Raw genomic sequence first — 14889 nt, forward strand, 5'->3', positions numbered from 1 at the left:
GCATTGCCATATGGCTGTGAGATTATTTCTTATTTTCCTGAAAGATGGTTCTGCTTCCCTCTGCCTTCTATTTAAGCAGAGACTGCGAAAACAGAACACAGATGATTATATAAGGGGGCTGATCGCTACAACTTCAAGCACACTTGTTCCTGACCTTCACAACCCGAGGACTAAAAAGAACAATTGGTGAAATCGGTTCGGTTTAAATCAAAGCAGAATTCATACAAACGTAAATCAGAAAGCTTCCAGTTGAAGGTTTACTTGCATAAGGAAGACACTTTAAAAAACTTTAATTAAAGTAAAATGGATTAAAGCTTTTATTTACAATTTCTCATTGACCAGCAATCTTTATGTCCATCCCTGTAGTTTGCTGTTTGTATGGTTTGAACAAGGATTGATGAAGTCATATTTGTTTCCTAATGTTAGTTATGAATGGGTTTTCCTGAAGTAGAATACACATTGCATACGTGATTTACAACCTTCTATTATATCACTGATGTGTCAACATGTTTGTATATGTAAAAATGCTCTAGTGTGAAGAAATACAACCTTTTAGACAAAATCGGAATATAATTATGAAGGATACTGAAGTTGCAAAATGACAGTAATTCACACAGACTATAATGTAGTGTATGTAACATCTAGTTTAGTGGGATCTAAAACGGCAACCAATTACGTCTAACCCTAAAGCTTTAGCAAGTGAAATACCCATATAGTGTAAGTGAAGAATTCATTGGCATAAGTAAATAATAATAATAAAAAAATAATAAAATAAAAAGACTTGGTTCAGAAGTGCATTTATTTTCCTAGAGGCAAACCCACATAACTAATTTAATAAACATTGAAGTCATAACCAGTGAAGTGTTTTATATGATAATATAGTTCACTCTCTCCTAGACACAATTAAAAACTGATTCCATTAAAATGAGTTTGCATAACTGAGTTTCTGAAAACTGTAAAAACTGGGCCCATTTTCAGGAAACTGTGTCAGAAAATTGTGCCTGAAAATGTTTATTATTATTTTTTGCATTTAATTTGAATTTTCCTACTCTTAAATTAAAGTATTCTGTCTTTATTTGCTTAAAGACACTTTCACGGCTATTTCTTAACACAATTAAGTACACTTTTAAAATGTACACTTTATAATAATTCCCCAGTAAAAAATAAATAAATAAATATATATATCTTTTACCATAATTTTTAGATAGTCTTTAAAGTCATGCTTATTTCAGTCTGTTGAATAAAATACTAAGGTCAAGTACTTGATAATCATTTTAAATGTAGTGTATTTTTTTTATATTTCATTTAAAGTTTATATTGTTTTAACATACTAAATTGCAGCTGTGTAACAGTTGAGTATTACAAATAAATAACATAAATAACACAAGTTTCAATAAACATTAAAATATATTTATTATTCCATAAATGCTTGTCAGCATATCTTTAAAAGATTATAGAAATAATTATGAAATTCCATATTTATTTACGTCCTACATAAGTGCAGGAAAATACACTCTTAAGTTCAACTAATTGATTTTAATATAACTTTTAAGACAGCAACATTTTCATTTGATTGTAATAAACATCCAATTAAATTTAAAAAAAATGCTTCATTCATTTCAAACTCAACTGTATTCTTTTAAGGTATGTTATTTCCATAATAAGTACTCTTTTTAAATGTTTTCTACTACTTTTGCACAAGAAAAATTTTGAGTAGTCATCTTTTCCGGATTTCTATGTTCAATAAGCATTTCCTTGTTGATGCTGTTGCTGAAAATCTCCAATAATACATTTAAAATGAAGAGCAGAAGAGAAAGGAGATAAATGAAGAATGAATGGCATGTCCTTAGAGAGCCTCAACCACTCTGTGCCCTATACTCATGAAAACCCTGCACTATTTTCATGATTATAATGGATGGTGAGCACTATGATACAGTGGATTGAATTACACTTAGCGTGTGGGTGGGCGGGTGTAGATGCATGTGCTCAGAGATTCTGACGGGTTACTCTAGGGTCCTCTTTCACCCAGTTTCATGTGGGGCTAGTTTTCTGAGTGCCCCAGATTGTACAAGTAAACTTGGGCCCCCTGCCATCACATGGATCCTGTTTTGAGAAACATCCCTCAGATGCAGTTGTGCCCAAAGCCCCGCCCACCTCTCAGTTGTTCAGCCCACCCTCATACATTTATTGGAGGATTTATGTAGATTGCCTTCCACCCACTGGCGCTGATTGGTTGGGGGGCGGAGTCATGGAAGGCCAGAGTGCCCACAGCCCTCCGCACACAATAACACTGCTTATGTTTTGCAAGAATTTTTACATTGGCATTGCTTAAATGCCTTTTGTCTGCCTTTCCCTCTGAAGCCTCTCAGAAGAAGGAGAAAAGTGTAGATTTGAACAGACTTAACTCCAGCAGAGAGAGGACACAATGCCAGACTTGTGATGTTTAAGGTAAGTTCCAACCCTATAATATATTTAATTTAGTGTTAATATAAAAAAAAAAAAAAAAGAAAAAAAAGTCAAGTCAAAGTGTTTGGGCAAAATTCTAAGGATATCTTTAAACTCAGGGTGTCCAGATTTTTATTTTATTTTTTTGCACTGGAATATAATATTGCAATTAAATTAAATTAAATTAAGTTTACTTTGGATGTCTCATATTGCTTTCATATGATATGTCACTTGTTTATTTTGCACAAACAAATTCTCAGGAAGTCCACTCTCTCAAATGAGATCCAAAGACTTTCTTCTGATGTAGTGATTGTTTCACTAAAACAATAGAGAGATGTCCTTGACTTCTCAGTTTGAGCCAGTGAACAGGACTTTAAAAGACTCTTTTTGAATGTTCCCCAGGCACCAAGTGCTGAATGTCCCTCATGTGTTTGATTATACAGTGAGTCAGAATTTACTTTGCTGCACACATGTCTTCTCATGTTACTGGTGTGCGTGCACGTATTGCTGTTGGCACAGAGCCAAGATTGTCAGCATGGTCCAGATACTGTGGACATGGAAAAAATCCCACAGAGGAAGAGAAACGACAACACTATCAGGATAAGAATGTGTAGATAGATAGATAGATAGATAGATAGATAGATAGATAGATAGATAGATAGATAGATAGATAGATAGGCTCTTTTCTCACAGCAGTCATTCCGAAATGTTCAGTAGCAGAGACTCTCCACCACACCCTCTCTTCCTAAAGTGAAAGGGTGATGGGGGTCAGAGAGCAGGAGAACTGATCTTTGGCTTTAGTCCTTCAGCCAGCTCCAAACAGAAGAGAAAGAGTGAGGATCTGAGCCAAGGAAACCACACCACTTACCGGGCCAAACAGGAAGAGTGAAACTTCTGTCTATTGTGTGTGTTAAAAATGTGAGTGGGTGAGAAAGTGTGCAGGACTAGCAGTCTGATTTATGTAAAAGTGATTCAGGTCTACTTGAGCTGTTAAATGTGCATGTCAAAACACAGCTAGCATAACATATATGCTGTTTCTAGAGAAGAAAGAGTGAACAGATTGAGTCATCTGACACATTTTAGTGATACAGTATATAGCACAACGAGGTGAGATACTGCATGAAAGGACACAATTAGAAAAGCCACACAGTAATTTTAAAGATATGCATTTTGCAGCAATGTTTGCTTGTATATGACTGAATGTGAAATTCAAATATAAGTAGTTCCAGTTGTAGCAGACTAGTTTGAAACTCTACGCAGGGTAAAATGTTTGTACCTCTCAAGTTTCTAGTTTGGTCTTTTTTCCATCCTCCAATCCTGGCCTAGCACCTTAAATTGTCCGTTCCTTTCAGAGGACACAGTGTTTCCAATTTTGTTCTTAGAGTGGTAGTAGTTTTTAAGTTGTCATGAGTTTCAATCCAATTTGTGGTGTAAGAAAGAATGCAGCAAAGAGATTTTTTCCCCCTAGTGCTGCAAAAAAAGAGAAGGGAACAATAATCATTACTGAGAGGAGTGTGCCTTACTCAATGAACACAGACTACATTGTGAAAGTGACCAAATAAATCCTAAATCTAGTAAAATGGCTGAAATAAGACTCAGTATTAAAGTTGTCTGTATGCTAGAAGCAATTAATAGCACTCATAATTATATAGTATTTAAATTAGAGTTACATTTCAGTATTAAAAGACTGACTGCGGAAGAATGGTGTCAAAGGTGAGATATCAAGCATATGAGAGAGGTGGAATTGGGGTTGTGTCAGTCTATGTGTGACTGTGAGTAAATGTGCATTTTAAACATATGCCCTAACAACACAGTTTAGGTGTATTTACATAACAGGCATGTTCAATCCTGCTCCTGGAGGGCTATTTCCCTGCAGAGTTTACCTCCAACACATCGGCCTGGACGTTTCTAGTGATCCTGAAGACCAGTTCAGGTGTGTTTAATTAGGACTAGAGCTGGAAGGTGGATTAGACAGCCCAGTGACCACTGGATCTTCAGGATACAGGAAAGATTTGTGTTTCAGAAAAAAAAAAATCATTCAGCCCCATTTTCCTACCAGCATAAGACTATATCAGCAATGCATTTTTTTTTATCAGACATGGCCCATATACCTAAATTGTTATATCAGTTCTTTCAGATCAGTTTGCTTTAGTATAATCAGATACTGAGGTATGTCATAACCAAAAAACAAACAAACAAAAAAGGTCAGCCCCTATTTGTTTGTTTGTCTGGCTGATCTCTGATAGAGAAGAACGGTGGAACAGACAGGTATGAAAAAAGAAGGGCAACTATAATTTTAAATAAGATAGTTATTTTTTCTACCAGTGTGAGCAATGCCAAGGTGTTTGTCTGTGTGTATGTGAGCTAGTGTAAGTATTTGGTCTCAGCTATTCGTGTGTTTACTGCATAGCTCACATTGTTTGGGCTGTGGCTGCTTCTGTGGTGCCTTAAAAGTGCTACGTGGTAAAAGAGAGATAGAGAAAGAGAGATGAGAATAGATAGAGAGAAAGAGTAGAAAGAGTCTGACTCTGTAAATCTGAAAAATAATCATGGACAACCTACTTTCATCTCAACTTGTGTTCCCAGCGCTTAGAAGCTCTTGATTCTGTTTCATTTAACACATCAGAGTAACAGCAATGTATTTTTGCCCTCAGGTGGTGAGAGACACAAACTAAAAACCACATGAAGCTGAAAACATACTAATGCTAAGAACAATGGATACCCAAAAAGGTACTGCAGTTCCAGTGAATACATTTGGACTGTTTTGCATACTGTGCATCCTTTCTGCAACTCACCTTTGTGTTTCTCTTTTAGAGAACGGCATCTCTCCAAAAGAGAATGGGAGCCAAAGAAGACCACCCTCCTATTCTGTAGAGACACCCTATGGATTCCATCTGGACCTGGACTTTCTCAAGTATGTCGATGACATTGAGAAAGGCAACACTATTAGGAGGGTGCCAATGCAGAGAAGGCAAAGAGGGAGAAATAATGGTGTCCTGTCACGTAACTTAAGCCTTCCAGGTTATGGATGCAGAAATACAGAGTGGAACTCAGTACGCACTTTATGGCCCAAAACAAAACTGGGAGACTCTCAACAACATTTTGAGTTTCGATCTAGTGACAGTGTTTCTGCTGGATATGCCAGGAGGGGAGAACCCATCTATAAGTCCTTCACATCTGCAGAGATGGAGGCTTTTGATGAGCAGCCCTTAGGATGTTACGTCAGGCCAAATCTCTTGAGAGCCTCCAGTTTACCCTTGACCGTTTTATTGAGAAAACACTCTGAGTCAACGGAGGATCCAACCAGCCCTAGCAGCCCCAAGGACTATCTAATGCAGGAAAACGGCTCTTCTGAAGATGTATTCCATGCCTCCGACAGAAGGATAGGTAGAGCAAACGGGACCCTCCAGCGGCTCACTGCAGCTCTTGAACGAGTTGGGGAATTAGAAGAGGAGATCCGAGTCGTTCCTGAGCTCAAGGCGCAGATATGTATTTTGCAGGAGGAGCGAGAGAGACTTTTGCTCCAATTACATTCCCAAAACAAGACCACCGGGCCACTGGATGTACCCACTGCTCCTAAGAACTGGGACACTTCTTCATCTATTAGAGAAAATCAAGACAAAGCAAGCGATGACTGGATGAACCGAGAATATGACCGGCTAGAGAAAAATGTCAAGGTTTCTTCTGAACAAGTTTATGCAGTTTCAATGACTTCAACTACTGAAAGATTTCTTCCAGAGATTGAAAGATGTAAAACGGTCTCAAGAGAAAGAGATCTCTTAGAAACTGGAGACAAAACTAAGTCTCTCACTGAAAGTCTCCAGAGAAAAGTTGTTTTGCTGGAACAGAAACTTCATGAATTGGAGGTAGAGCTAGACAAGACAAGAGCTTTGCAGAAAGAGCAAGTAAAGGAGAGTCTTCTCAAGGATGAGAAGATCAAGAAGTTGACCGTACAGCTTGAAATGGGGCACACACTGGCCAAGGTGATTTCATCTGAAAGCTCCTTAGTAAGTACACAAAGTCTTGAACCTGTGGTAGAACTGCAGGAAACATTAATAAGTGGGCAAGAGATGCCAACGGTGGAGGCAACTGTTTCTCAAGTTCTGGATGGACCTCCAGTATCACATGCAGATGTGGAGCACCATGTGAAAAGATTACAAGAGCTCCTTCAGGAGCAATGGGAATGCCTTTGTGAATACGACTCATCAGGGAAAATATCTTTAAACCACTTGCCTCCACGTGTCTCTACTATTCAAGAGCAGTTAACAACTTTGGTCACCATTCTTTCCCTCTATGTGTTTCCTACTGGTGATGCTTCACAACCAGGTATGTCTCCTCGCTCAATTGCACCTTTAGGGGTACAGCAAGCTTATAACTATACTAATATGCACCCTTTAGGGGCTGTTATGCTAAAAGTTTATTTTTTTGAGGCTACTGTCCAAGTGACAAGCTATTCTGCCCTAGCTACTGTACTTCTTTTCTTTCAGTGTATGATGAAAATATGTATGATGGTCTTTTGTATTATTTCTGTGAATTGCAAGACTATAAAATGATAGAAATTCTTCTTGTAGTAGGAGAGAACCCCAAGAGAGAACATCTGAAGACAATCAGCATAAGAGACAGGTAAATCTATCACCACTATGGGCAATTTTTTTATAATGGTCTTAGAATAGACAGTATTTTAGTATAGTCATAACCAGTGACTTCAGACAAATCCACCAAAACAGTGACTTCAGAATACTAATGCTCTTTGACCTTCAACATTCTGAAGTGGGAGCATGGAGACAGAGGAAATAAGTACTGCTATCAAACCACAAGAGCATGCAGAAGTGGATGCTGGCCTTACGAAGAACACAACTAAAGAAGAAGGCAAACTATGGACCACATGGACAACAGAGTCCAGCATACAAACATGCAAAAGTGAAAATGCAGAATTCAGTCCAAAAGAAGATGCCATAGATGTAGAGACCACAAAACAAGGAAATCTACACAAGCAAACAAGTCAGGCAAGAGCTCTAGGGGATCAGACAGAGGAAGAAGGGAATGATTGCATTTCTTTGAGCACGGACTCAGAACAGAAATCTCTGGCAATGGAGAAAAACAGGTGAGACGAATACATCTTTAGGCCATACAGCAATATGAGATGTAGTAGCTTTCTTATAAATTTAAATACCTATGGAAACCATTTTTTTTTCTCCAGGAAAGCTGTTGATAAAGATTTCATAGAGGCATGCTATTTCATGAGAGACCACATGGATAAAGTGTCAGAACCTGATAATGAACTGGTAATAAAAAAATTTTTTTATGTGTGTAATATTCCCAGCGTGCCTATTTTGGGTGGTGGTTTGTACTAGTTTGAAGCTAGAAAACAAAGGGGTTGCTATTCTAAGTCCTCCATGGAATGAGACCTGAACCATCACCACTGAACCCTTGAGCAAGACACATTGGGCCAAATTTACTAAATAGGGCCAGTTAGTATAAGACTATAAAAGTGTCATAAATGACCAATGCAATCTACCAAGAACAGCATAAATTAGAAACTATTGCAGCAATGTCAAGCGCCAAATGGATTAAGACATGCTTTTTTGAGTGTTAAATAGTCACAAACAACAATTAATTGACTTGTCTAAACCTAAGTAACTCACATTTCATGCTTAATTGAAATACTCTCTTCCAATAAATTTTGCATCTGAAAGGGAAACTCCTACAAATGTATATGCAATAAGGTCAGTCGCAAAAATAACTGTCCATGCCCTTTCATAGCCAATTTTCCACTGTCTCTAATAAATCCTAACAGCAGGCTCTTAACACTAAAAAGAGGGTGTGCACTGGTGAAAGAGCTTTGAGTAAATCTGGCCCTTAATCTCAGGTACCTCCAGTGACATTGTCCTTGTAAGAAGTTTACTGTTAGTTGCTGTACTTTGGAGACAAGCAGCTGGTAAATGAATATTTACTACTTCTGCCAAGTTTGACTCGGTCAGATAACAAGTTACCACAGTACCATGCAGAGTTGAAGCAATTGTTTTGATGTTTTTGTTGTCCTGTTAAGTCATACCTCTAGTATTGGTCTTCTTTGATGATTTGCAGAGCCAAGCTCTCACTGTGGTGTTCCAGCAGTGGTTTCACATCTCTGCTGAGGAGGGAGCATGTACCGACACTGTTGCTTTGTATCTCAACGAGGTTAACTCACAAACACCCACAGTCCTTCAGTTCCTGGTCAACATGGCGGATGATAATGGGAACACCGCCTTGCACTATAGTGTGTCTCATTGTAACTTCAGCGTCGTTAAGCTCCTTTTAGACACAGGTCAGTGATAACATGCATTTTTTTTCTCATTGGAAATAAATGTTTTAAATACTGTAGGTTTTTTTATTATGGTTATTTTATCTTTGAATTCTTTGGGGCTAATGAAAGCAAAACACATACTTCCAAGGGAAGAGTCACATTCATTATTATAGACAGCATTTTATTCTTTCATTTAAATTAGTACTGAAGTGTCAATAGAGTGGTGCAGGAATGAGTCCTAAAGTCTGAGTTTGCATTTTTTGGATGGATGTATATTTATTTATTTATTATTATTTATTTTTTTTAATACATGAAATAAGGTCTGTGGTCAATAGAAGACCCTTTTCCACATTTTGACATAAAATTTTTCGGTAATAGCCCCATTTTTTTATTTATTTATTTTTTTTTTTTTACTTTTGCCTCTTTTGAAGAAATTGGTTTCTAACAAGTGGCTAAATGGAGCTACAGAAGTACTCAAACTTTCCAACTCATCTTGGACAATGGATGATTTGTGTGTGCTATGCCGTTTTGTGCTTCGCATGTAGCATGGTTAGCTTAGCAACATGCTAACATCAAAATCTTAATATATCAATCATTATCTCTGTGCTTCTTGTGAGTGCTGCTATATTTTTAGTGTGGCACACATGTTGATGCCTAAGTAGAGCGTTCCAAATCTGTCACTTGTTGAGTTCCATTTAATTTTGGATGCTGCCTTAGAAGGTGGTAGACAGGGTGGCAGCTCACTAGGGCTTGAACTATTTTGTCCAAATAACATTTTCTTTGAATACTCACCTCGAGGATGACCTGCTTCCAATTTTCATCCATTGCATTTTCAAACAGAAAAACAGTTCAAATAAAATTTTCATTGCAGTACAACAAGTGCCAATATTTACAAAAGGAATAAACCTAAACTGAACTAAAGGACACTTCTAGTGTTTTCTTCTGTTTAATCTTAGGTGTATGTGAAGTGGACCTGAGAAACAAGTCTGGCTACACTGCTATCATGCTGGCCTCCTTGACAGCTGTAGAATCACCAGCAGACATGAAAGTGGTCCAGCAGCTGATGGAGCTTGGTGACGTCAACGCCTGTGTTGGGCAGGTGATGGATGGCATCAGCCAGTTGGCACACTTTATATCAAGACGATTTGTTTGAAATGGACGGCTTATTTGCAAAAAAATATTTGCATACTCTATAACATTTCAGAAGAGTAATGTGTTTTCTTCTGTTGTACATAAATGTGTCTTTAGGTGGGACAAACATCTCTTCACTTGGCAGTAAGACATGGACGTGTTCCAATGGTGCGCCTCCTGCTAGAACAGGGAGCAGATCCTAATGCCCAGGATCATGCAGGAACCACTCCACTGATCAGCGCCTGTGATCGGGGACACATCAACATTGTTCGAATTTTGTTACAGGAAGCCAACTGCGATGCCAATTTAAAAGACAAGGTAATTTCTTGTGTATGTCTGTCCAAACCTTAACGGAAAAGAAATGAAAAAGAAAAAGTATGTTCATCCAACAGTTTTTTTGAAAAGTAAAAATTAAATGTAAACAATATGGCCATGATTTAACTGAAATAAGGCAACAAATCAATAAAACATGCCCATTATTTTAATGTGAGAACAAATTGATCAATTGTGGCGACTATATATATATATTTTGTTTCAAATGTAAATTGAGGGACTCAGTAGAAATTATATTAATTCTTCTCAGAAAAATTCCTCTGTATAGCCAACATGCAAACCCAAAGGTAAAAAGATTTGAAAAGTTTTATATCATGATTTATGGTTAAAAATAAAAATTGTAAAAAAATAAAAATCTATTTTTATTGTCAGGTTTTACATAATGCTTTTAATGTATTATATATTTTATATAATATTTACATTGTAAAATCACTTTTTACTTAATTTAATAATGTAAATTTTTATGTTGCTTCCCCTATTTTTTTTTAAATTAAAACATAACTGCACATGAATGCATAAAAGTAGCCTACTTTGTAAAAGAAGTGAGCTAATAATTTATACAGGGTAGTTAGAATATGCACTGTAACAAAAATACAAGCTGACAATTTTAGCTTTTAAACTATCCATAATGGCATGACCTCCATTGTAAAGGAATGACAAAAACTAGTTAACATAAGCCAACTGTATGTCAACTATCCTTGCATTTCATAAAAATGCAGCATTTTCCCAACTTTAATAATTTTATTGAAAAAAAAAGAAAGAAAAGAAACTTCATTGGAGGAAAACAACAGCTCTGTAGAGTAAGTTCAGTGTGGGTTAAAAGGAAACAATGAGCCATTTCTGTCTGACAATTCTGTAACAAAGTGCCACCTTCTGGTCACAATCCTGACCCAGTTAACATGATGTTAGCCTCACTCTCTTCATTCAGCTACAGGAACTGACAGCCTTCAGTGTACAAATAACGCTGGCTAAATGTTGGTCTAATCACTTTATGCGAGAAAGGAGAAATCCTTGCTTGGCAGCTGAAATAATCCCACACAGAAGTGCTTTTATCAGCTCTATACGAGTGAATGAGAAAAGAATGTGGATGCATGTAAGACAAAATGAAAGCTGTCAAGTCTGCTCGCCCACAGCTGAAACTAGAGCGTTAGTCAGGTCACATCTGCGTCACATTACAACTGAAGAGCTGTTCTGAGAAATAATACATCTTCTAAAACAGAGCAGGTGCTGTAAACACTTTCTGCAGTCCTTCAGATTGAATTAATGTCCAACTGTTCGATTAATACATGACATTCAGGGAATGGTTTTACTAGAGATGGTAGCAGTTTTAGACTGTTACTAAGAAACCCCAAATCTTTCAATACAATATACACACTACCACTTGAAAATTTGGGATCAGTATGATATTTTAATGTTTTGAAAGGAGTCTCTTATGCTCATTAAAGCTAAAACAGTAATATTGGTAGAGTAATACAGTATAAACAGCTTTCTAGATGTATAAATCATTTTTAATTCCTTTTGTTCTTACTCATTGAAAGTTCAAAAGAGGATTCACTTGAAATTGAATGTTTGTTTTGTAACAATTTAAAAGTCTTTTCTGTCCCTTTTTATCAATTTACTGCATCCTTTCTAACTAAAAGTTTACATTAAAAATGTAAAATCTTACTTGACCAAAAACTTTTTAACAGTAATGTGTATATTCTACTTTTTTTTGTTGTTGTTTTGTTTGTACACACACACACACACACACGCACACACACACACACACACACACACACACACACACACACACACACACACACACACACACACACACACACACACACACACACACAGTATATAATCATAGTATTTAGTATACATGCAATGCATTGAGATATTTAACAAAGATATTTCAATGTAAAATCATGAATTCTGATCTGAATGTACACACTTTGCTAGTCACCATTCAAAATGTCAGCCTATAGCCTAATTTAAAAATCAAAAATGAAAATGGGCCAAATAAGAATTTAAAATGTCAGATTCATTGTCATATGATTGATATTGAACTGTGGATGTGGTACCAAGCGATGTAATATTATATTGAGAATTGTGGCATTCCTAATCCACATGCTGTTTAGATCTCAGATGTCATGCATTATTGTCCATCATATTCATACATCTCTGTTTTGTCTCTAGGGTGGCCGCAGTGCGTTATCTCTGGCAACACAGGCCTCTCACACAGAGATAGCAGACCTCCTGAAAGCCCGCACAGAAACCAAGAGCTCAGACAAATGCAAGGTATCTTAGAGCGGAGCTTGGGCATCTCACTCATTTCTACATTAATAAACATACATGTACAGCAATAACATGTCAATATCATAAAGCCAGGAAGGCAGTAGTTTGCTAATATAAAGCTTGTCAATGTACATATAACTGTCTCAGAACTGGCAATAACAGTTAAATGTGCACCTTTCCTATAAATTCCACTCAGATCATAAAATATATTTTGTAACCAATGCAGTTTCTTATTTTTCTTCTTATGACAATAAATGAAACTATTCTATTAAACTAGTCCAAATCCTTTGGATGGTTGACTGTGTATTTGAACACAATATGCTTATCCATTGAATGCCAAACAAATCTGACATCTTCAAAGCAGTGTGGCTCAGGCTGAATCCAAAAACACCCCCTATACCCTCATTCACTGTTCCATACATATGGCCACTAACAGGGTTTTACTCTAATAGAGTAAATTAAAACGAGTGAGTGAATTCAGACATTGGGTGAACCGTAAGGACTGCTGCTTTTTTATAATGTCCGCTGGTTGTTTAATTATGATTTGAAACTGGCAGCTCCGGTAGTAAGAAGAAAGGATTTATCTTGAACACTGTCATGGAAATTATATATAAACTCTAATTAAAGGATTTAATAATCAATCTAAAATGATTTTTTACCTGTATTGTATTAGGCTGTACGCAGTGGATAAGCGCTATGTAAAATGAATGGATGGACAATTCAGCTGCAAGTGCTATCTTCTGGCGAAACACAACATTTCATTAGGTGTGCGACTCTCACAGTGCATTGTGGGTGTTCTCTAGCCATTGAGCATACATTATTTGTTTTAATGTACTCGATATGTCCACTAAGGTTTCGGACATCACTAAAAACTAAGTGCCATATTTAAGCGTATGGGGGTGATTTCGGAACAGGGTCTGGCCCTGTTCCAAATAGCACACTTCATGACTTACAATGGCCACCTTGTTTACCTGTCTGTTACGTCCACGAGACCGTAGGGTATCCCATTCATCATTTTAGCCTTCAGAAAGGTGCTCATGAGCGCCCCCTTTGGGGCCACTATGCACCCTCGATGCACACTTCTGCCGAGCTCAGCAGTAGACTTCTACCCGAAAGTCAAAGCGGCATTACTTCATGAATGTGTGGACTCAGAGGAAGACTGCAAGGGTTTAGGGTGTGATTTGGAACATGGACACTGTTTTTGATTTGCTCTGTGTGACTCCACCCAATGCCAATTGACCCAATAGTATTTCTGCACCAGTGGTGGTAAGTAACGAAGTAAAAATACTTTACTACTTTACTTAAGTATTTTTTTGGGGGATCTGTACTTTACTTGAGTATGTTTTATTTGCATTTACTTTCACTCTTACTACACTACTTTATTAAAGACAAAGTTTACTTTTTACTTCGATACATTTCCCCATGCCCGCTTCAAGTATTTGTTACAATAATTTTATAAACCAATTAAAAATTTGGTTTTCTTTTGAGAAAAAGAATGCGCGACTTCGCAAGTTCTTTGCCAACATACGCTCACGCAGCAGTTAGTTTGAGGTGGAAGATGACAGCTAAAATAGGTGATGATCCAGAGATTCCCGACAGGGATCACCCATGGTCATATCTCAAGGATGTGTTTGAATTCACTGAAGTCAAGGGAGATTCTTATTGGCTGAAATGTCTTCTTTGCCTGCCACGGGTGAATTAAATTATAGTAGGGCTGTGCAAAAAATCAAATGCGATTTTCATGCTCATCTCATCAGTAAAGATGCTCCTGTAATTAGAAGTATATCTCCAGCCTGTGCGTTCAGATCAGGGTTGCCAGGTTTTCACAACAAATCCTGACCAGTTGCTCCTCAAAACTAGTCCAAAACTAGCACAAACGCGTTTCCAGGATGAAAAATTGCTTCCCGGGGTTACAATATACGTTTATTGGGAGGGTTGCCTTGGTAAAATTCACATTTTAGGCGCTAAATATCAAGTTATTGGGATTGGGTTTTCTTCGACCGGCGGACATGAAAAACAACCATGGACTTGGCAACACTGGTTCAGGTGGAGCGGCAGCTACACAGAGCCATAGTCTACCGACAACTAACACAAAATCGCTTTCAAAATCGAGAGAAAAATCGTTTTTGTGTAGATTGTCAGTGAATTACAGCTCTGTGTAGTATATGCCAACCAGTGTTGCCAAGTCTGTGGTTGTTTTTTCATGTCCGCAGGTCGAAGCGACAATACCAATAACATGATATTTAGCCTCTAAAATGCAAATGACAGAATTTACTTTTTTGGGATAACTAACTCTTTAAAGAGGTGGTTCTTCCTCATTGATATTCTGAAATAGTCTTACCTTGTATCTTGCACATCTTCTGTTTGATGCAGCTATGATGTTATGGAACATGTCTATTGAAAGTTCAATCCCTATA

The 14889-nt window shown here is 37.3% G+C and overlaps 1 protein-coding gene across 1 annotated transcript; it reads left to right on the plus strand.

The window, feature by feature from the left end:
• The first annotated feature begins 2296 nt into the window (after positions 1 to 2296).
• LOC128025488 (KN motif and ankyrin repeat domain-containing protein 4-like) lies at positions 2297 to 12758 on the plus strand. The gene is made up of 10 exons (XM_052611905.1): positions 2297 to 2448; positions 5100 to 5175; positions 5260 to 6771; positions 7017 to 7068; positions 7217 to 7549; positions 7646 to 7730; positions 8533 to 8752; positions 9688 to 9830; positions 9980 to 10180; positions 12374 to 12758. Exons 2-10 carry the CDS (start codon positions 5148 to 5150, stop codon positions 12482 to 12484), a joined length of 2685 nt encoding a protein of 894 aa, XP_052467865.1. The 5' UTR covers positions 2297 to 2448; positions 5100 to 5147; the 3' UTR covers positions 12485 to 12758.
• Positions 12759 to 14889: the final 2131 nt, after the last annotated feature.

The sequence above is a fragment of the Carassius gibelio genome, chromosome A2 (genome assembly GCF_023724105.1).
Source record: "Carassius gibelio isolate Cgi1373 ecotype wild population from Czech Republic chromosome A2, carGib1.2-hapl.c, whole genome shotgun sequence".
Classification (NCBI taxonomy): domain Eukaryota; kingdom Metazoa; phylum Chordata; class Actinopteri; order Cypriniformes; family Cyprinidae; genus Carassius; species Carassius gibelio.